General features: G+C 43.8%; 1 protein-coding gene across 1 annotated transcript in view; it reads right to left on the bottom strand.

Annotated features, from left to right (window-relative positions):
• Nucleotides 1–23,074, bottom strand: part of SLC25A13 (solute carrier family 25 member 13) — a 247,445-nt gene that overhangs the window by 136,931 nt on the left and 87,440 nt on the right. The window contains exons 4-6 of the mRNA XM_089678657.1: nt 18,789–18,904; nt 11,823–11,962; nt 1,825–1,971 (exon numbers count right to left, since the gene is read on the bottom strand). Of these exons, the coding sequence (XP_089534783.1) occupies nt 1,825–1,971; nt 11,823–11,962; nt 18,789–18,904 (403 nt within the window). The remainder of the gene's footprint in view (nt 1–1,824; nt 1,972–11,822; nt 11,963–18,788; nt 18,905–23,074) is intronic.

The following is a 23,074-nucleotide window of genomic DNA, read 5'->3' on the forward strand; positions in this document are numbered from 1 at the left end:
GTAGTGCATGCACTACATTTTGAAATGCACTGAAACGGGACTGCATGCTTCTTTACCATCTTGCGTTTGTGACCTGTGTTTGGGGTGTTAACTTTGCACTGACATCCACTGCAGAATACAAGGGCAGTGCGATTGGAATGTGGTTTGGGAACCTGCACAGGAACGTAAGTTTCCCGCACTGCATTCTAGTGTGAATGGGCCCTCAGACTATTTTAATGTGACACTTTAGAAGGACTTAGCACTTTAAAGCGGAGCTCTACACAAAAGGGGAAGTTCCGCTTTAAGGACTGCTCCCCCGATCCCCATTAAGGATTGGCACCTGTGGGGGGCGGGGGGTAGCAGGTACCCCGAATTTGACAGGTACCCGCTCCCATTTCTGGCCCGATTGCCTAGGCGATCGGAAGTGGAAGCTGTCCTTCAACCCTGTACTCTTTTGGGACACGACAGGTCCCAGAAGACTACAGGACCATTCATGAAGCGCAGCGCTACTTGCGCATGCGCAGCGGGTACCCGGCTGTGAGGCTGCAACCTCTCACAGCCGAGTGCCCACACTGAAGATGTCGGCCTCCTGGAATACAGGACGGCCGGTGAAACGGGCTGCAGGGGACACACCGTGGGACAGGTAAGTGGCTGTTTTTTAAAAGTCAACAGCTACAGTTTTTGTAGCTGCTTTTACTTTTTGACAGCGCGAGTGGAACTCCGCTTTAAGGCTAGGTCCACACTAATGCAGGTGCTTGCGGGAATTACAGCTGTTCCTGCACCAGCAACCATCCGCAGCCAAAACACACGGGGCTACCATTCATTTTTAAAACACACCCCTATGCATCTAAAAACTCAGTGAGTTTGCAAGTGCGGGACCTGCAGAGAAATCGCACCATGTGATTTCCCAGCCACTGGGATTTCAAAATGCTACAGGAATCTTTTTGCTGTGTGAAATGCAGGCACAGCAGCCCATTCAAATGAATGGACTGCATTGCATGCGCAAACATGGTCCGCAAAGCCGCAATAATGTAAATCTAGCCTAAAGCAAAGTCCACTGCACTAAACTGAAATAGAAAAAGAAAATGTAATGGGCAGTTGCTAATATACTTACCTTTCTCTTTGCTTCCAAACTGCAAGGGGCAAAGTCACCATCATTACAAAGAGATTAAAAGGACATGAAGAGTACCCAAATCAAAAGAGATGATGCCCTAACACCATGCAGAACTGTATTTCCCATGAACTCTGGGCTACTCAGTATTCCCTGAGAATTGTCACAATGCCGATATGAATGTACAAAATATATATATACATGTAAAACGCTATGTAAATTGACAGCCCTATATAAGTACCTGTAACAAAAATAATAATAATGATGGTCACATCAGCCTTGCCTAGGCGTTGCAGGCAGAAGCCAGGGTAAGGGCAGTATATTAACTTTTGTCCTAAAAAGGAAATAAACTGCATACTTTTTTCATAATAAAATAAGTTCTACTGCCTCCAAAAGAGCGGCATAGAAATCTGCAAAGTGTCAAAATGAAAGAGAGCAGCCTCCCTGGAACATCAGAGAGCCAAGTTAACACAACAGCAGAATATATTCCTATGCAGAAAACTGTTCCCTACATGACGGTCCTAATTGTGTGGAAATAATTGTTCTTCCCTTCAGTTTAAAAAATTGAAAAAGAAAGCCCGGTACACAATAGGTTTCCTTTGATAGTAAGACAGCGGTTGTGCAGCACAGTGGAAGTATTACATGCTTTTTGAGCACCTTATATGTTTTGGCGATTTCATCACAAAACTCCAAAAACGTGTTTCTGGATCTTTAAGTGTTACTACCAGACTTACTGCAACTAAGCACTGCTCCACAAACAGGGTCAGGACGTGTGGACGGATAGTGACCATAATATCTCTAAAGTCCATTGCGTTGATTGTTCCTGTGTGGTCATTATCACGCTGTACGAAGGCTTGCCTGGCATGTTCCAGCTGGATTTCCTATAGAGGAGAGAAAAAAAAAAAAAAGGATCACAAACAGGCAAAGGACGAACGATTTCATCTGCTTATATTAGGACGCTTAAAAGCTGAAAGTTATATTTTGCTTTCTCTGGTACCTCCTTTCTACCATATCAACAAGCAAACAATTCTTTAAAATAAAACCTGTTTTCATTACATACCTTATTTTAGACCCAGCAATATCACTGGGTCTCTGTGCTTTTCTATGAAAGGTAGGCATTTCACGGAAGGTGGGAAGGGCTGCTGGGTGTAGTGGCAACACCCACACCTGATGCAGAACCTCCATAATTGAAAAAACCCAATGAATGGGAGGGGTAGGCCAGTGACATTAAGCCTGGGGAGGAAAAGGCTAGATCATGATGGACTTATGCAGGCCATACATGACACTGGCTGATTTTCATGGTTCCTCCCCTTTTCGGTGATCGGGCACGTTGGGAAATTTGTGAAAAACAACCGATTTTTGACTCCATGATGGTCAAATCGTACAATTGTTTTTCCAAAAAGAATATGCGCATGAGCCATGACCTGGAAGGAACAGAAGTTTAGCCTGTTATATGGGGTGAACTTTATGACTTGGTCGGCCGATTTTCTAAATCATCGATGGCACCATGGGATTACAGAGCGAACAACGTTTTTGATTTTCAGATGAAAAATCGGTCAAATTTTGACCCATGTATGGCCAGCATATGGTGCAATAACCACAAGGGGAGTGCTGGTGACCAACCTTACTGGGCATAACAGCCCTACACACTATAGTGGTCACCTAGCCTACAGGCACCCAGATGTCACAAGGCTTCACTGCTAATCCTGCATAAGTTGCAGCTATCTGGGGAAGTCAGACAATATTTTGTAAACATTTGTTAAAAGGATAAGTTCACCTCTCAACATGTTACAACCATATTTAGGGTGTAACATGTTGAGCATATTCCTCCTCTCCCCCTGATCTGCAGCCTCCTTGTGACAGCAGGCCGGGGATCTTCTCCCTGCACTTGCTGTCACAATTTGAAAACAGCATGGTCGTGCGGAGCTCCGCCCACACGGCCATGCTATTCGTTCACAGGGTTCTGTGAATGAAATACAACTACCATCAGCCATTAAGGACGATGGCTTGTAATCCATTGAGCTTCCTGGACTTCAGTAACTGCCTGACCGTACTGGAGGTATGGGCAGGGCTGCTGTTAGAAACCACGGGCCCCATACAGCCAACCTGTCCGGGCCCCATACAGCCAACCTGTCCGGACCCCATACATACAGCCAACCTGACAAGGCCCCCCCCAAAACAAAACACAGTTTACTATGCTTCAGTTATTAAATGAACACAGTGAGCGATTGGTACAAATCACTCATTATGTTCATCTAGGAAAGGAAGGGGCTGGTAACGGTGACATTATACTGGACCCTTCCACCACTCCCCACTCCATCCTGAAGGTTCCTATTGCATGCTTTACAGCTGCCGGAGGGAAGGAGAAGAGGGAAGCTGGCAGCACTGGGGGTTGGGGGCACACAGGGGGGTCTGGGCAGTAGGGGGAAACATATGGTACACAGGGAGGGTGATGGGTGAGGCGGGGAGCAATTAGTGGAACCAATCCCCTGTATGGCTTTCTCTGCAGCAACTGAAAGCCAGTGGGAGGGAGAAGAGGAGCAGCCCTTCCTCCCCCCAGCCCACATCCCATTAACCCAGCTGCCTGGGTCCCCCTGCTGGCCTGGCACCGTACAGGATACAGTGGTACCCCCTTATCCACGGCCCTGGGTACAGACAGACTGACAGTGTACTGACATTCTGAAAGAGCTTGATATTGCACGTGTGTTCTGCTTACAGTGGGTGATTTGCTTTACAGGCTCAAGAAAAAAATAATAGATGCACATTTTTTTTACCTGCAAAAAAATGTGTATTTATTACAGTTGCAAGAAAAAGTATGTGAACCCCTTGGGATTACGTGGAGTTTTGCATGAATTGGGCATAAAATGTGCTCTAAACCTCATCTAAGTCACAACCATAGAAGAACACAGTCTGCTGAACATAATACTACACAAACATTAGATGTTGCCATGGTTTAATTGCACATAACATGTAAACATCCACAGTGCAGGGAGGAAAAAGTATGTGAGGCCCTAGCTTTATGACTTCTCCCAGAGCTAATTGGAGCCAGGAGTGAGCCAACCTTGACTCCAATCAGTGTGATGATATTGGATGTGTTGCTGACAGCTGTCCTGCCCTTAAAAAAACACACACCTGTTTTGGGTTTACTGGTTTCAAGAAGCACTATCTGATGTGAACCATGTCTCGCAGAAAAGAGCTCTCAGAAGACCTACGATCAAGAATTGTTGACTTGCATGAAGCTGGAAAGGGTTACAAAAGTATCTCCAAAAGCCTTGATGTTCATGTGTCCACGGGAAGACAGACTGCCTACAAATGGAGAAAGTTTAGCACTGTTGCTACTCTCCCTAGGCGTGGTCGTCCTGTAAAAATGACTGCAAGAGCACAGCGCAGAATGCTGCATGAGGTAAAGAAGAATCCCAGAGTGTCAGCTAAAGACCTACAGAAATCTCTGGCACATGCTAACATTTTTGTTGACACATCTAGAATAAGGAAAACATTAAACAAGAATGGAGTACATGGGAGGACACCACGGAGGAAGCCATTGCTGTCCAAAAAGAAGATTGCAGCACGTTTGAAGTTTGCAAAAGAGCACCTGGATGTTCCACAGCACTACTGGCAAAATATACTGTGGACAGATGAAACCAAGATTGAGTTGTTTGGGAAGAACACACAACACTATGTGTGGAGAAAAAAAGGCACAGCACACCAACATCAAAACCTCATCCCCACTGTAAAACATGGCGGAGGGAGCATCATGGTTTGGGGCTGCTTTGCTGCCTCAGGGCCTGGACGGATTGTTGTCATTGATGGGAAAATGAATTCCAGAGTTTATCAAGACATTTTGCAGGAAAACGTACGACCATCTGTCCGCCAACTGAAGCTCCGCAGAGGATGGGTGATGCAACAGGACAATGACCCAAAGCATACAAGTAATTCAACAAAACAATGGCTGCAACAGCACAGAATACGCCTTCTGGAGTGGCCCAGTCAGAGTCCTGACCTCAACCCGATTGAAATGCTGTGGCATGACCTTAAGAGAGCGATTCACACCAGACATCCCAAGAATATTGCTACAATGAAACAGTTTTGTGAAGAGGAGTGGTCCAAAATGATTCCAGATCGTTGTGCAGGTCTGATCTGCAACTACAGGAAACGTTTGGTTGAGGTTATTGCTGCCAAAGGAGGGTCAACCAGTTATTAAGTCCAAAGGTTCACATACTTTTTCCTCCCTGCACTGTGAATGTTTACATGTTATGTGCAATTAAACCATGGCAACATCTAATGTTTGTGTAGTATTATGTTCAGCAAACTGTGTTCTTCTATTGTTGTGACTTAGATGAGGTTCAGAGCACATTTTATGCCCAATTCATGCAAAACTCTACGTAATCCCAAGGGGTTCACATACTTTTTCTTGCAACTGTATATATATTTTTTAAAACTCTTAAACTTAAAAAATAAAAAAAGAAAATACACATTTTTGCTTGTAGTTCATCTTTAAATGTGCTGTCATGAAAATGTTTGCTTTAAAACATGGGGGCAATGTGAGAGATTCCCATTAAAACCGAGAAGCATCTTTTGGGCAGGAAGGAAGGCAAGAAGCAGATGTATAGCAATGTTCTGTAGTCACTGTCATCTGGCCACATTACGATCATCTCCCAGGAAGTCTGATAAAAGGTTACAGCTTCCTCCTCCAGGACTCTGACTGATGCTGTAAAAAAGGAAAACGTACAGCGTGTGCTTCTCAATCACTGCAGCTCACTGCTTCTGTGGCTGATGGTGCGGATCAGGGAAGCTACATGTAAAATGCATTAGGGACCCATCTGGTCCAGGTTAGGGCGACATTAAAGGACGTGACTTCACACTAGTAACTTCACGTACACTCGGGCTCCAGCTGCCGACAGTTCGAGGTCTAGACATGGTAACAAGAGGATAACTCATACACACAACATAAAAAGCTGCCCAGCGCTGGAACGCTGTAATAGTTACACAGCCAAACACTTTTCCACGAGCAATAAATTATCATCAGTGGAAACGCAAGCTTTGCATTTAACAGAAGGAAGCTGTGACAGACCAGGGGACAAAAGGAAAGAATGACTGGATGAAAATGTAAAATGGCAAGAATATAGCAATGGTATTAAAAATTAGGTTAAACTGGTAGTAAACCCCCTTAGATAAATCCAGTGAAGTGACTGGCCTGAAGTGATACACAAAAATGAAGAAAATCCTCCTACAAAAGTTGTACCTGTTTATCTGCGGTCTTCTCTTCAAACTGGGCTGCACAGTGTCTAAATGGTTAGTACTTCCGCCTGGCAGTACTAGGGTCATTGGTTCGAATCCCAACCACAGTACCACCTGCCTGGAGTTTGCATGTTCTCCCTGTGCCTGCGTGGGTTTCCTCCGGGAACTCCGGTTTCCTCTCACACTCCAAAGACATGCTAGTAGGTTAATTGGATCCTGTCTAAATTGTCCCTAGTATGTGTATGAATGTGAGTTTAGGGACCTTAGATTGTACACCCCTTGAGGGTTAGAAACTGATGTGAATGTACAATATATGTATGTAAAGAGCAGCGTAAATTGACAGCGCTATAAAAGTACCTGAAATAAATAATAATAAAGTGCTAAATTTATAAAGCTTGTCTGAGAGTTCAGAAAAAAAGGTGTGGAGAGCTGAAGTTACACTCTGCAGAGCTCAGTGAGGAGAGCTCCGTGAAGTGATTGGAGGGAAGAGACACACCCCATTCACACAGCACACAGGAACAGAGCAGAGGCTGTCAATGTGCTGGAGGTCCCTCCCCTGTCACCATTTTTCTCTTGGTGTCAGGAAAACATGTTAGAAGTGACTGATAATAGAGGTAGGAAGCAGCAGATAGAAATTACACTTAGTGCTATGAATTGAGACAAGTACACACTATACAGGGATACGCTTTGTTCATATTTCATGTCTGAGGTTTACAACCACTCTAAAGGGCTAAACTGCACTGACATCAGATACTTCCTTCTTAACAACTGTCAATCTTTTAAAAGCACAATCCAGCTTGGGAAGAAATGCCAAAATACTAGACCCCTGTCTTTTTAAAGGTTAGCTCAGCTTTACCAAAAAGCTGCTTTAGCAGATAAGGGACATCAGTAGAGTAAAATAAGCTGTGCAGCTCTGACTAGAATTGAAAATTGTCCTTGCTGTAAGTGTAAGCCATTCATGTACCTCCTGAAGCCTGGCTGGAATACTCCCAGCATGTCGCTAAGCGAGACCTAGTCTCACCCTCACCATCACAGGAGTCAGCTCTTTCTCTGATACAAACCCCCTCAACATGCTCTCTCCCCTGATGCAGTAGCTCTGGGCTCAGAGATTGAGAATTAGTTCATGTGATGGAGGAGGTGGGCAGTAATAGCTGGACCTCATTTAACAACGTCCTGAAAGTGTTCAGGTCAGGCTTCATGAAGTACCCGAATAGCCTACACCTATAGCAAGGGCATTATTGGAATAAAAAAAAAAAAAAATCAGCTCTGACTGCAACACCCTACTAAATGCTGGTATTGCCCCCTCCCCAAAGATGTTCCTTGTTGCCTAGCTTCCTTTAACCTACTTTTAGGTGTCTTGGGTCCTACTTTTAGGAGTGTGTCTAGGGTCCTACTTTTAGGAGTGTGTCTTGGGTCCCCATCCCCACCCTTCAGAAGAATGCTGCATCTCATTACCTGGAGACACTCTCTTTTGCACTAAGGGCAAATTCACACCCACAGTGGATTGCACACCCACTGTATTCTGAACGTGATGCGGTAAATGTGCATGGAACACAGGTTTCCGGCACTATGTTCTGGTGTGAACGGGCCCTTCATGTCCATCCTGGAAATAAATATTATAAACAGGATCTATTACATCACTGATATTAAACACCTGGAAAAGTTTTTTTTTTCTCCCCTTCTACTGAAACACTGTTCTGGTAACAACCCAGAGGGAGTTCCTCTGACTTCCTGCTGGGACTCTGGGACAGGAAGCAAAGAGAAATTTCCACAATACAAAGACAGCAAGAGCCTAAAATAGGTCCTAAAGCATAACCAAAGGCAAAACTTTTTTTTTTTTTTTTGGATAGAGTGGAGAGGGACTAGAACACCAGTTAGGTTTTTACTGCTGTCTGTGCCTAGTCTGTTAGGGAGGTTCACCCTCCCTGCTGTCTGTGCCTAGTCTTTTAGGGAGGTTCACCCTCCCTGCTGTCTGTGCCTAGTCAGTTAGGGAGGTTCACCCTCCCTGCTGTCTGTGCCTAGTCTTTTAGGGAGGTTCACCCTCCCTGCTGTCTGTGCCTAGTCAGTTAGGGAGGTTCACCCTCCCTGCTGTCTGTGCCTAGTCAGTTAGGGAGGTTCACCCTCCCTGCTGTCTGTGCCTAGTCAGTTAGGGAGGTTCACCCTCCCTGCTGTCTGTGCCTAGTCAGTTAGGGAGGTTCACCCTCCCTATTTGTCCTGTTTGAAATTATTCTTGAAATTGAAAGTAAAAAAGAAATCTCACATTTTGGGTTGTCACCAGAATAGTAACGGAGGGGAAATCTTCCAATGGGGACACTAGCTCCAGTGACCATAATGACAAGCAGGTATTCCCTTCACTTTTTTTTTTTTTTTTTGGAAAGAGTGGAGAGGGACTAGAACATCAGTTAGGTTTTTACTGCTGTCTGTGCCTGGTCTGTTAGGTAGGTTCACCCTTCCTGCTGTCTGTGCCTAGTCTGTTAGGTAGGTTCACCCTCCCTGCTGTCTGTGCCTAGTCTGTTAGGTAGGTTCACCCTCCCTGCTGTCTGTGCCTAGTCTGTTAGGGAGGTTCACCCTCCCTGCTGTCTGTGCCTAGTCTGTTAGGGAGGTTCACCCTCTCTGCTGTCTGTACCTAGTCTGTTAGGGCGGTTCACCCTCCCTGCTGTCTGTGCCTAGTCTGTTAGGTAGGTTCACCCTCCCTGCTGTCTGTGCCTAGTCTGTTAGGGAGGTTCACCCTCCCTGCTGTCTGTGCCTAGTCTGTTAGGGAGGTTCACCCTCCCTGCTGTCTGTGCCTAGTCTGTTAGGGAGGTTCACCCTCCCTATTTGTCCTGTTTGAAATTATTCTTGAAATTAAAAGTAAAAAAAAAATCCCACATTTTGGGTTGTCACCAGAATAGTAACGGAGGGGAAATCTTCCAATAGGGACATTAGCTCCAGTGACCATAATGACAAGCAGGTATTCCCTTCACTTTGGAGGGTTTTCTTCTCACTTCCTGCTTTGGCTATGGGACGGGAAGTGAAGAGAAATTTCCCCAATGGGACACAGTTGGTAAACTGTAAAATCCACAGATGAAATGCACATAAAAAAGAGCTGCTTTACCTGGCAAACAATATGTATTTCTATCCATCCAGTTCTTAGACTAACACAGTCCGGCAACACGGCACAACCAGGTGGATACCTTTTCTGTTGCAATTGCAGACTGTAGAAGGGATACAGTGGTGTCCTTTCCACCCCTAGCCTTCTGAAAGGACAATGAAGGAGCAGCAGCAGACTGATGAATTTATCTCTCTGTTCATTCTGTTCTTTCCTATCAGCAAGTACCTTGTCAGAATATTTGCATACAACACACCTGACTGGCTCAGTCGGGCCTCTTTATACCCCAAAAGGGGCTGTACAGACTGATGAGTCTAATTCAGGCATTTACACTAGTTGCATTAACCTCCCTAGCGGTCTGATTTTGTCCATATTTCTGTGCCCAAAGCGGTACATTTTTTTGCATGGAAATAAGTATTTTTTTTATTGTAGGTCTGAAATTTTTAGGAATACCTCACTGAAATCTGTCCGAACAAGAGTCTAGTAAACATCCCGGGTATGTTACAATTTGAAACACAAAATCATAAATTATAATTTAATAATCAAAAAATAATAATATAATAATACATTTAATTCAATAATATTATCAAACCAAAAACACTGACATTTGAAATATAGCGCAAAGTTCGCACATCGCTGAGCAAAGTCGCAAAATTGTTTTCAGTGTCTGATGACGAATTTCCCCCACAAATCATTATCACTCAATTCTGTAAGTGGTTCTAATTTACTATCGCTGTTCTCTAGCCGGTCTAAAACCGCTTTTGACCTAAAGGGACGCTTTTTGGACGCCATGGACGTTTCTCAGTTTCCAGGCAGAAAGAACAGTAAAAATGCAGGCAGGGCGCCGGACAAAGCACTCGGGACAAAATGTATGTGAAATGGTTTGATACAGGAATGTTATACTATGTGATTTTAGTGTATTTAGTGAATGTCACTTTTTGTCATTTTCAAATTTCCCACCAGTTCCGTCCCCCGTACGTCCTGACATCACAGGGGACGGAACCCAGATGACAGATGCCGGCATCCGCTGGACGACATTGCCGGGGACACTGCAGGAGGGACATCGCGGGAGCACAGTACAAGGTAAGTGATCGAGGGATCCCGGAGCAGCGCTGCAGGGTATTCCCGAGTGTAGCTCGGGGTTACCGCTTGTGGTACTGAAACTTTACCCCGAGCTACACTCGGGAATACCGCCAGGGGGGTTAAAAAAAAACACATTTAATGATTAAAGAATACACAGCTGAATTAATAAGCATCTTTTATATTTGACTGAGTTCAGCTTTAATTAAATTAAAACTATAAAATTATGCACACAGACAGGTGAAAGTGGTAGTAAACTCCTTTTTTGAACTTGTACCTACAGATGAGCCTATAATGAGACTTACCTATAGATACAGTGAATATCACCTAAACTTGTGGTGCTTAGAAGATATTCACACTGGATGCAGCAGGTGACATCACCAGCACATGCACTCGGAGAGGACTGCATACCACACAGTCCCTTCAGAGCTCTGTGCCATAAACCGTGACACCGGTGCACATGCACAGGAGTGACGTCACTTCAGCTCAGCCATTCAAAAGGACCTGAGCCAGCAAACCCAGAAAGAAGACTGGATGAAGACGGAAGCGCAACACTGTAGGGCTTTGTTCTAAGGTATTTCATAATGTGCTAATAGGCGATGCATACAAGCACATTTCATTGTTTGGATTTTTTTTAAAACAAATCTTAAAGTCCAAGTAAAATTTTTACAACTTTGAAATGTGTTAGTAAAACCATACATATCACAACTACTTTGTACATCCAGGTGAATTATACCTTGTTTTTTTTTCAGGACAAATTGGGCTTTCATTTAATGGTAAATGGTAATGGTAGTAGAAAATTAAGAAAAAATACCTAGATCAAGGTTTGATCTAGTTCAGTCCGAGGGTTAGTGTTTGAGTCAAGGTCAAAAGGTCAGGATTATTTTTTTTTTTGTTTTTTTTAATCTCTCTGCAAGGAGAGAGAGATACAATGCATCTTTCTCCTTCATTCAGAGGGAACAAAAAAAAAAAAACAAGGGGGTCGGCTTCACAGTGACTGATCACTGTGATAGCCAATCAGAGGCTGTCGCATCGACCATGTGACCCGGAAACCGGGAGTCTCGGGTCCCGATCATTAGAACGGGCCCCGGGGCTCTCAGTGACACCCCGGTCTTTGTGCTGGGAGTGCACGGTGCAGCACGCTCCTAGCACAAAGACAGGTACACAAATATGCGGCGACAGAGAAAAAAAAAAGCGCAGTTCTGTGAGGCCACATATTTGTGCGACGGCGGCGTAAAGGGGTTAAAAATTACTCATAGGTCCACTTTAAATTAAACTCTGGAGCTACTTTATACACTAAAACATGGACCACTTTCTAATGCTTACCAGCAAAAATTGAGTAAACTCGGCATATGGTAGCAGCCTCTTCCGGCCTTTTCCAAAGTGCAGCTGAATGAACTCGCAGTCCCAGTTGAACGGGATACGCTGATGAATCGTAGTCTGTCCAAACACTTGCTTCACATCATCTGCAAACAATGTAAAAAGAATTAACATGAACTTACTTGGTTCCTATGAAACATATTTCACTGTATAAAAGTGGCAGCACGGTGTTGTATCGTATTAATGGCATCACACCATTTTTTCTGCTTTTGTAATGGCTTAGGCCCCTTTCACATGTGCGGACCGATCAGGTCTCCTCTAAGGAGCGCACAGATTTCCCTTCTGAACAGGTAGACTCCTAGCAGATTCCGCCCCATGTGGAAGGGGCCTTACTTTTTCGATTTGAGAAGGCATGCGCAGGGGCGGACTGACTATTTGAGCACTCAGGCACTGCCCGAGGGCCCGGGGTCAGCAGGGGGCCCCATGAAATGCCCCTGGTACCTTTTTATAGGCGTTTTTGGGTGTGGGCAAGGACAAAAGGGCCCCATGATCCCCTATTGCCCGGGGGCCCCATGAGTTGTCAGTCCGCCCCTGGGCATGAGATACTTTAACAATCTGCCATACAGCAAAGCAGTGCAAAACAGGAGCTACTGTATCCCACGATATATGGAAGTCAGCAGGAGGAACCAGTGAATAATAGAAGAGACTTAGAAGACTAACACTCCCAGAAGTGTGTTTTACCTGCAGATTTCATCGGAATATTACTCAGGATCAGAGCACCTTTCAGCAGCGCAGGCATAAGGAAAGATTAATATGTGCTAGACACTGGCAGCCCAGTACCACATGTTCCGTATAAGATCGGAAACCTTTAGTTTTTTAATTCAGGTCCACTTTAAAATTTTGGAGTCTGGTCTGGTGTGTTTTAAAGGGATGATGGCTGATCCCCCCCCAAATACTTCATATTTATTTATTTATTTCAGGTACTTATATAGCGCCGTCAATTTACTCAGCACTTTACATATATATATTGTACATTCACATCAGTCCCCAACCCTCAAGGAGCGTACAATTTAAAGTACTTCATATGTGAACAGACTTCTACAACAGTATTCCTAACCAGGGGCGGACTGACAACTCATGGGGCTCCCGGGCAGTAGGGGATTATGGGGCCCCTGTGTCCTTGCCCAAACTCAAAAAAGCCTATGAAAAAGGTACCAGTGGCATCTCATGGGGCCCCCTACTGACCCTGGGCCCTCGGGCAGTGCTTGTGTTTCCAAATGGTCAGTCCGCCCCTGTTCCTAACTCCACCCCCTGCTTCAACAATAATAAGGGAGACTTAGTCTAGGTTAACACCTATGCGTTTTCCATTGAGTTTTGCAGAACTGTGCAGCAGTCCATTTAACATGATTTCCTACGGGACGGGTTCACATCTCCGCGTTTTCATCCAGAGCGTTTTTTGGAAAGGGTCAGGGACTTTTTTAAATGCAAAACGTTACAATTTTGGTTCTACAGACTTCAATGGAGACGCTGCAAAAAAGCATGTAGTGCCACTTATGCGTTTTGCATTTTGAGTATTAATCTGCCCAGCAACAAGTTGGAAAAAACAAAACGCGTCAAAAATGCATGTGCAAAAACGCACCACAAAAAGCATTGAAGAAATGGATCAAATGCAAACTGCATAGGTGTGAACCTAGCCTAAAGCTGGCAATACACTGTTAGTGTTTGTTTATTCAGCCAGGGGGCTCAATGTATAAAAAAGACAAAAAAATTCCTCCATCCAAACAAATAAGGTGGATGGAGGAATTTCCTCTGTTGGGACAGCAGTACCCGCAACTATCAGAATACACTGATCAGTGGTTACAGCATTTTCCAGCACGTCACTTTGCAGAAGTCAAATAGTCAACTTCTATCGAGTGGGTACTGCCACACACCGTTTGCAATCCAGATTGCAGCCGGCTGAATTTCAGTATATGGTCAGATTTCTGCCCCGTACACATGATAATAAAATCGTACAAAACTTTTTGCGGACCCACTGATCGAACGATTTTCTCTTCGTTGATGAGCAGGATGTTTTAACTAATAACAATATTGCGTACGAAAAAATCCGGATGAACAACATTGAAAAATTTTGTCATTTTGCATACGAACGACCGATTTTCTATGTGGTGGTATGATGGTCGTACGAAAAAAATTTATCAAGCACTATCGCACATGAGCGAAAACAGAAGATGACCCGAATGTTTATGTCCAAGGAATCTTCGTAAACACGAACTAAAAATCCAAATGTTAAAAGTAGATTGGCCAAATGAGATAATGAAAGCAGAATTCTGCAGATTATATTTTTATGTATCACTATTTATGTATATAGGTCATGGAATAAACTATATTATACTCATTGCTGGTCATTGTTTTGTATATATTAAAATTATATAATTTTTTTTTGGGTTTAAGATATAGATCATAGCATAACTACGTTTTTATAATTAAAAAATTGTACAATTTACTGTTGAACGCCCCTTCTGGCCCGAAGGGCGTGGAACGCCCCTTCTGGCCCGAAGGGCGTGGAACGCCCCTTCTGGCCCGAAGGGCGTGGAACGCCCCTTCTGGCCCGAAGGGCGTGGAACGCCCCTTCTGGCCCGAAGGGCGTGGAACGCCCCTTCTGGCCCGAAGGGCGTGGAACGCCCCTTCTGGCCCGAAGGGCGTGGAACGCCCCTTCTGGCCCGAAGGGCGTGGAACGCCCCTTCTGGCCCGAAGGGCGTGGAACATTTTTTTTTCAACTGGTTAATGTGGGCCACGATTTCGACCTTTACTCTGCCTAGCACATATTTATTTATTTCAGGTACTTCTATAACACCGTCAGTTTACGCAGCGCTTTACATATATATTATACATTCATATCAGTCCCTAACCCTCAAGGGGTCCCTAACTCACATTTATACATACACATACTAGGGCCAATTTAGACAGGAGCTAATTAACCTACCAGCATGTCTTTGGAGTGTGGGAGGAAACCGGAGTACCCGGAGGAAACCCACGCAGGCACAGGGAGAACATGCAAACTCCAGGCAGGAGGTACCATGGCTGGGATTCGAACCAAGTACCCCTAGTACTGCCAGGCGGAAGTGCTAACCATTTAGCCACTGTGCTGCCCATATTTCATGTGTTCTGCATTTCAGAAAATGTGAATTTGAGAATTTTTTCGGCCATCACTGTCAACCCCTACTGAAACTGCTGTCATATTAAACTTCATTCTTCAACACTAGGTAACTAAACTGAAACAATGTGAAAGGTTCAAAGATAGCAGAGCCACCCTGGCACCACATGCAGGATGCGAAGAATGCACGCAGGGACAGGGTGAGCTCTGGCTCTCCGCTAGAACCCATCCATACCTACTCTGCCCTGTACCCTCATCTTTAATGCACAGAAAAGCTTATTTATAATCTACGCATGTTATACAAATATGTACACAGTGTTGGCAACTTACTTTACATTTTAAAGTGACTCCATTAAGATTTAAATCGTACTTAAAAGTTGAACGGTAAAAAGTGAGGACAATTAGTGTCTATTTAAATGAGCACTGTACTTAAAGCACAATTGCTGAGGTTTTATTGAATTTTGTGTGGGAAGATCATTTTTGTGTATAGCTAAGGAAATTGCCCTACCGCTCTATTCAAATGACACATCCCTCCTTGCCTTGACACCGACTGGATTGAATTATATAAGTATAGAAGTTGTTTTCAAAGCTTTCCCACACAAAGTTCTCAAAGCGCAGCAACCCCAATAAAGGACGACTGCTGATGTCTAAACAAGTCCGAGTTACAGCTTCATGCATTTTAGAAATTAAAGTTTTCATTTTTTTTTTCTTTAATTGTTATACAGGCTAGGCATTTGGTGCCATAGATCTTTTAAAGCGACTAATGAAATTGCAAAAACAAGGGTTGGTGGGAAAGACTACTACAGATACTTACCCTTTCACTGCCCACACTGCTGTAATAACAAACTATTACTTGAAGGCTCTTCAGAGTCGGACACTTCAATGAGTATTGAAATTTGTGGTCACCCACTGCGATCTATGATTTTGCAGAGCACCCCCTATGTCACTATAGGACACAATGGTGACATAGGATCTGGCAGACTGAACCACTGAGCAGTGGAAGACTAGAAATTAGACACTCAGAGGTGTTGGACTCTCAAGTGTCTTTGACTGGAGGCTTCTCTTCATTACAACAATGGGGTAGATCCTAGATTTTAAGCTCGAAAAAGCAGGGCCCTCGAGCCCCTCATGTTTTGCATTGTATTGGTATTGTTCTGTCACATGTTCTGTCCCCCTTTGTAATGTACAGCGCTGAGCGAACCATTGGCGCTTTAAAAATACTGTATAATAATAATAATTTACTAAAACTGGAGAGTGCAAAATCTGGTGTAGCTGTGCATGGGAGCCAATCAGCTTCTAACTTGAGCTTGTTCAATTAGGCTTTGACAAAAAAACCTGGAAGCTGATTGGTTTCTGAGCAGAGCTGCACCAGATTTCGCACTCTCCAATTTTAGTTAATCAACCCCAATGTCTGTTCGCAAGAGCAGTGGGGGGAAATGAGCATTTCGATTTTCCTCCCAGGGAACCTTGTTTTGCCAGTTTTAATTTAGCATTAAAGCTCAGCTGAAGTCTGGTTTACAATCACCCCCATCATCTCAAGGCGCAGGAAAATGACAGGTTTTTACTTTTCTGTCCTCTGTCATATTTGTTTAAAGTGGTAGTAACCCGTAACATATGCCCAGTGAAGTGCCTGGCTTTAGGTGATACACAGACATAAAACAAATCCTACATAAGCTGTACCTGTTAATCTGCAGTCTTCTCTACATATGTTCAAGTGCTGAATTTATAATGTTTGTCTGAGAATTGAGAAAAAAGGGGCGAGAGCTGAAATTAGACACTGCAGCGCTCAGTGAGGAGAGCTCTGAGAGCTTATTGAAGGGAAGAGGCGCACCCCCCCCCCCCCCTCCACACACAGGAACAGAGCTGAGTCTGTCAATCTGATGGAGCTCCCTCCCCGGTCACCATTGCTCTCTTGGTGTCAGGAAAACGTGTCAGAAGTGATTCATGCCAATAGCAGAGGAGCAAAGCAGCAGAGAGAAATTACACTTAGTGCTCTGGATTGGGACAAGCACACAATATAGAGGGATATGCTTTGTTCATACTTCATACCTAAGGGCACCACACAGCCACTAATGCAGACTGCCCCCCGTCAGTAGCCTGCAGTAAAGAACGATTGCTTTTCCAGATATCCAGCTGTTCCTGTGAGGCCAGACTGGCAAAGACACTTATAGATAGCTGGCAAGACTAATTTATCGGTGAGTGAGTTTAGTAAATTGTCTCCCATGCATACCTGTATGGAGATTGCATTTTGAAATATGAATCCCATTTCCTCAGCTCTTTTTATAAAGCATCTGATTAGAACACTTGACGTTGTATCAGCAAAACCGAAATTAAGGCTTAAGATGCTTTAGTGAACTAGGTTTATAAATTACATTAGTTTGGAAAAGACCTTTTGGACTAACAAAATTACATAAGTCTGGCTTGTAATGGACAGCATTCACACCTCTCAACATGAGCATCTTTCCATGCAGCACTGAAGACTGTCCGCAGCTCTTGTCAAGTGACCGCATGCAATGCAACTGGAATTAGGGTATGTATGCTTGAATATTCTTAAACTTGGGTGCAAAAAGTAGGAGTAAACATGGAGTTGGACCTAACGGCATCCCAGTTCCGATTCAAATACATAAATTCTTGCTGACTCTTTAGCAGTTATCGAGTCATTGACAGGGAACAAGGTGAAGTTTTGACTTGACTTGCTGCACGCATTTTCCAGTTCAATAAATCAAAAACATATGAAGGGCAGTGATAACCAGGCAACTTGCAGGAAAATCAATGTAAGCCTATAGACTGCACTCTGTAAATGTCTACTAAGTTGCCGTCATAAAATAATGAGTAGGGCCCTCTGATTTCTCCTGTATCGAATTGTATTCTAACTGTGCTGTCTGGCCTCATGTTGTAAAGTGCTGCGCAGACTGTTGGAGCGATATAAATCTCAAATGATAATATAAATAATAGAATAAAAAAGGAACAAAAAAGAAGATTTAGGCTATAATCTGCCCCAATCTGAAACCTAAATCCTGTGGAATGGAAGAAGACATGTACAGAAGTCCTAACACTGGCTTATTCCAGGGCAAGCAATAGGATTCAAGCAAAGTGTCCTAACCTGCCCAATCACTTTGACCGCTAAGAATGTTCATTTGGAGCTCTCACCCAGAAACTGGACTGTCACCCGATCTAGTGTTAGACTGTCATCTAATGTTCACGGATATCTACAGGTCACATTGTGGTCTCACATCCAAGCTCAACTACAACCACAGATAATAAAAAAGGAAAAAAAAGAACAAATAAAATACAGATCAAAGTCAAGAATTTATACAGAAAGTTGTTGTTCATGTTTAACAGGACAAAATATACCTGGAGATGTAAACAAGCTTATGTGGTTACTGATGAAAAAAGGTGTAATTTTCCTGCTTAGCTTAAACCGACGGTTGCCATGGAAACCGGTACAATAAAGACACTTTTCCATAACAAATATTCATATTCAACAATGCTGCTCTTGTCAAGCAGTTGATATTTTCATACAGGTCATAACAATGAAAAAGAAAAATCTGACAAAAGGTTTTCTATAATGTACAATGGCAAGGTTGAAAATAACTCTTCAAACCCGAGGTAAAAAGTGTGGGTAACTTTTAAAGTGGTTTTGCATATAAAAAGTTACTTAAACCTTATAAAAGAGCCATTAAGGTTAGTTGTCTTTGTCAGCCAAATATGCAAGTTATAAGTACTGTAGTGGGGAACAGGCGTAAACAACCTAATAGCCAGTGACCAGAAAAGTCCACTGGCAAGGTTGAATAGGATTCATAAGTTCAATTCCTTACCAAACGTTATTTCTCCTTTCCCAGTTTTGTCGAAGAGCTGGAAGGCCACCATGAAGAGCGCATCTGGTGCGCACAGGACTGACTCGAAGGCTACAAACTCCTGGAAGGATATTAATCTGGAAAAAAAACAGTGTAAACGTTTCTTCAATGTTTTCACTCACTTTTATGACATGAACTTGTAAAGGAACACACATATTTTCTAAAACTTCCTAAATGTGGGCAAAACTCGAATTTTAAATTGTAATTTTATTGCACTTGTCCATATTTACACTCAACAGCCTCTTTATTAGGTACACCTGTTCAATTGCTTGGTAACACAAATTGCTATTTAGCCAATCACATGGCAACTCAATGCATTTAGGCATTTATACGTGGTGAAGATGACTTGCTGAAGTTCAAACCGAGCATCAGAATAGGGAAGAAAGGGGATTTAAGTGACTTGAACATGGCATGGTTGTTGGTAAGAGATGGGCTGGTCTGAGTATTTTAAAAACTGCTCATCTACTTCAATTCAAACCATCTCTAGGGTTTAGAGAATGGTCCGAAAAAGAGAAAATATCCAGTGAGTGGCAGTTGTGTGGACGAAAATGCCTTGTTGAGGATAGAGGAGAATAGTCAGACTGTTCTGAGATAATAGAAAGGCAACAGTAACTCAAATAACCACTCGTTACAACCAAAGGTATGCAGAATACCTGAACGCAGAACACATCAAACCTTGAAGCAGATGGGCTAAAGCAGCAGAAGAGCACACCGGGTGCCACCGGTAAGAACAGGAAACTGAGCCTTCAATTCACACAAGCTCACCAAAATTGGGCAATAAAAGTCAGGAAAAATGTTGCCTGGTCTGATGAGTCTCAATTTCGGCTGTGACATTCAGATGGTAGGGTCAGAATTTGGCATAAACAACATGAAAGCACGGATCCATCCTGCCTTGTATCAATGGTTCAGGCTGGTAGTGGTGGCGTAATAGTGTGGGAGATATTTTCTTGGCACTAGCAAGGTGTACTTAATAAAGTGGCCAGTGATTGTATATAGAACTCTGTACACATCAATGCTGACCTGCAATGGCAAAAGGCCTCTATTCACACGCTGACCTGTAGAATACCAATGTCAAGGGTGAATTAAAAAAAATGAACTCAAGCCAGTCTTTAAGGGCTGGTTCACACTACAATTTCTGCACTCTGGAAGTATGTATGCATTCATGTTATTGGTGCATTCTGCTGCATTTGTCCATGTGTTCCATACAGACAAAATACAGCATGCTTTACTTTTGCTGACCACACTGGTCTGAACTAGGGTGATTGGGATACATGGGAAAACACTGTGCGCGTGTTTTTGATGCAAATTAAAAATGCACTGGACGGCATCTGGTGTAAACCAGCCCTTTAAATTTTGAAGCCGAGGGATAGATTGCATTCACTTGGGCACCTGTGCACCTGTAGATTTGCAATGTACACCGAGCCAAATAGGGGACTGGACTCCAGCCAAAATAAAATCACAGAAAACCAGAACGCCAAATGGAAGATCGGTCAAAGAGGGAACTTGTAGGCATCAATGGGGGGAAGGAGAGTATAGCTCATAGGTCAAAAAGTATATAGACCTTATGTATAAACCGTTCAATATTCACTTGCAGTGCAGTTCCTGTCAGGACTGCAGAAGGAAAGCTCCAAAACAGACCTGCTGGAGCTCACACAGTTCTATTTCCTCCCCCTCCAGGACCCATTTAACAGCACAATGGATCACCTCACGTCTGGCCAAGAGAGGGGGAGTGAGTCCCATTGCTTACACACCTAAACATGCTGGATATTTCACATCATTCCTAGCAGCTGAAATGAGCAAAGGGGCAGTGAGTACAGGGGAGAAGGGAAATTAAAGGATCAGTTCACCGTGAAAAAAAATACAAAAATTAAATGTATATCTTTTTGTAGGTAAACAAAATGCATTTATTATTTTTTATTTTTATTAGGAGCCTGTAAAGCTTTGCAACAGCGATCAACAGATCATGGGCGCAATCTCCGGCTCCTGCAGACTGTCAGTGTAGCTGTCTGTCTGTACCTTGTAGTTACTACAAGGTCAATGAACTACCAGATCGTTTGAGCACACTGGTAGTTCATTGAGAACTACAAGCAGTCAGCTGCAATGGCTGACAATAGTTGTAGTTCCCCCATTCACAGAACTCTGAGTGATGCAGCTCAGTAGGCGAAGCCCCGCACAGCAACATTTTTTTTTTTTGTGACAGGGGGTGTGGGGAGAGAATCCCCCTTCTGCTGTCACAATGGGGGCTTGGGCTGCTCAGTTAGTAACATATTACAACCTAAAAATGAATGTATAAAAAAGGTGAATGTTACTAAAGGTGAACTTATCCTTTAAAATGTAATTATGGGCAAAATACAAATCAACTTATGCTACAATCTGTCAATACCAATAACACAGCATTTTTTCCGAGTCCCTCCCTGTAACAATTGAATTACCTGTTGATGCCGACAGTGCATTGGATGTGTTTCCACTTCCTCTACTAGGGTGACAACTCTTTGTTGTAAATTGACATTGTACAGCCGAGCTGCCACCCTGTGGACAGGGTATTCCTATATATTTGTTCTGAATGACATTTAAAGTGTTACTAAACCCAGGACCCTGCATTCACTATATCTGGTCTCCCCGGACCCTGCATTCACTATATGCGCTCTCCCCGGACCCTGCATTCACTATATGCGCTCTCCCCGGACCCTGCATTCACTATATGCGCTCTCCCCGGACCCTGCATTCACTATATGCGCTCTCCCCGGACCCTGCATTCACTATATGCGCTCTCCCCGGACCCTGCATTCACTATATGCGCTCTCCCCGGACCCTGCATTCACTATATCCGCTCTCCCCGGACCCTGCATTCACTATATCCGCTCTCCCCGGACCCTGCATTCACTATATCCGCTCTCCCCGGACCCTGCATTCACTATATCCGCTCTCCCCGGACCCTGCATTCACTATATCCGCTCTCCCCGGACCCTGCATTCACTATATCCGCTCTCCCCGGACCCTGCATTCACTATATCCGCTCTCCCCGGATCCTGCATTCACTATATCCGCTCTCCCCGGACCCTGCATTCACTATATCTGGTCTCCCCGGACCCTGCATTCACTATATCTGGTCTCCCCGGACCCTGCATTCACTATATCCGGTCTCCCCGGACCCTGCATTCACTATATCTGGTCTCCCACAGTACACAGAACATGGAAATGCAATTATTGTAGTAAATATAAACTACTAAATAGCTTTTCTCATCAGCAGTATATAGCAGTCTTGTGACTTCTATCAGTGTCCAGCAAAGCACTGGTTAAAGCTTGTAGGAGTTTTCATTCTGCTCTAGTCGGGTGCAGAACCCCTGAGCTCTGTCTGGCCAAAGTTGATTGGCCCTGTGCTGATCACATGCACCTTCCCAAAGAAAAATAAAAAAACTCTAGCAATACACACCAAACTGAACATGTGCAGCTTGCCATCAAGGCTCTGTTCTATCAGCAGATGGATTGGGGACAGTAGAAGGGGAGGATCAAACATCCCCTTTACACAATGCAAAGGATTAACCCCTTAGGTTCCACAGTATAGAGTATAACAAGCATGCTTTACGGCATATACAGACTGATTTTACTGTTGTGGGTTTAGTAACACTTTAAAGTTCAATTCCAGCTAACATTTTTAAAACAGTTTCAGCAGTGGTGATCAACTTTCCTAACCCCTTCCTGCCCACCCCATCGTCCCTTTAAAAAGTTTTGAATGCCAATGGGTGGGAAAGATTAACCAATCACGTGACCACTGTGATTGACTGTCACATTGGCCACACTGGTCCCGACGGCTACCAATCATTATTGGGAACCAAGATCTTTTACTCGGTCTCAGCTCTAGAAGCATGCAGTGAGCATGCTCTCAGCACAGAAACAATGGTTACCGAGCGAAGCATGTGTGTTATTGCGCATACTGTTAGAAGGGATTAATATGGGGTTCCTCAAGTGCGGCACCTGACATCACCAAAGGGTCACACATAATATTCAGTGAATAATTGGTGTCAGAGACAACACACAACATCATACAGTATGGTCAAAGGCATTGGGCATAACGCAAGAGATGGTCAGAGACTGCAGGCATACTACAGCATATGGTCCAAAACTTCAGACTTGCTACAAGGGATAGTCAGAGACTGAAAACATGCTATAGGAGTTGTTGGGAGTAGTAGCTGCAGGGGCCCCCTCAAAAGAAAATGCCAAAGGGCCACATATGTCGGGCACCAGGG

The sequence above is a fragment of the Staurois parvus genome, unplaced genomic scaffold (assembly GCF_062004578.1).
Source record: "Staurois parvus isolate SC_StPar_1 unplaced genomic scaffold, SC_StPar_1.0 ptg000208l, whole genome shotgun sequence".
NCBI classification, from domain to species: domain Eukaryota; kingdom Metazoa; phylum Chordata; class Amphibia; order Anura; family Ranidae; genus Staurois; species Staurois parvus.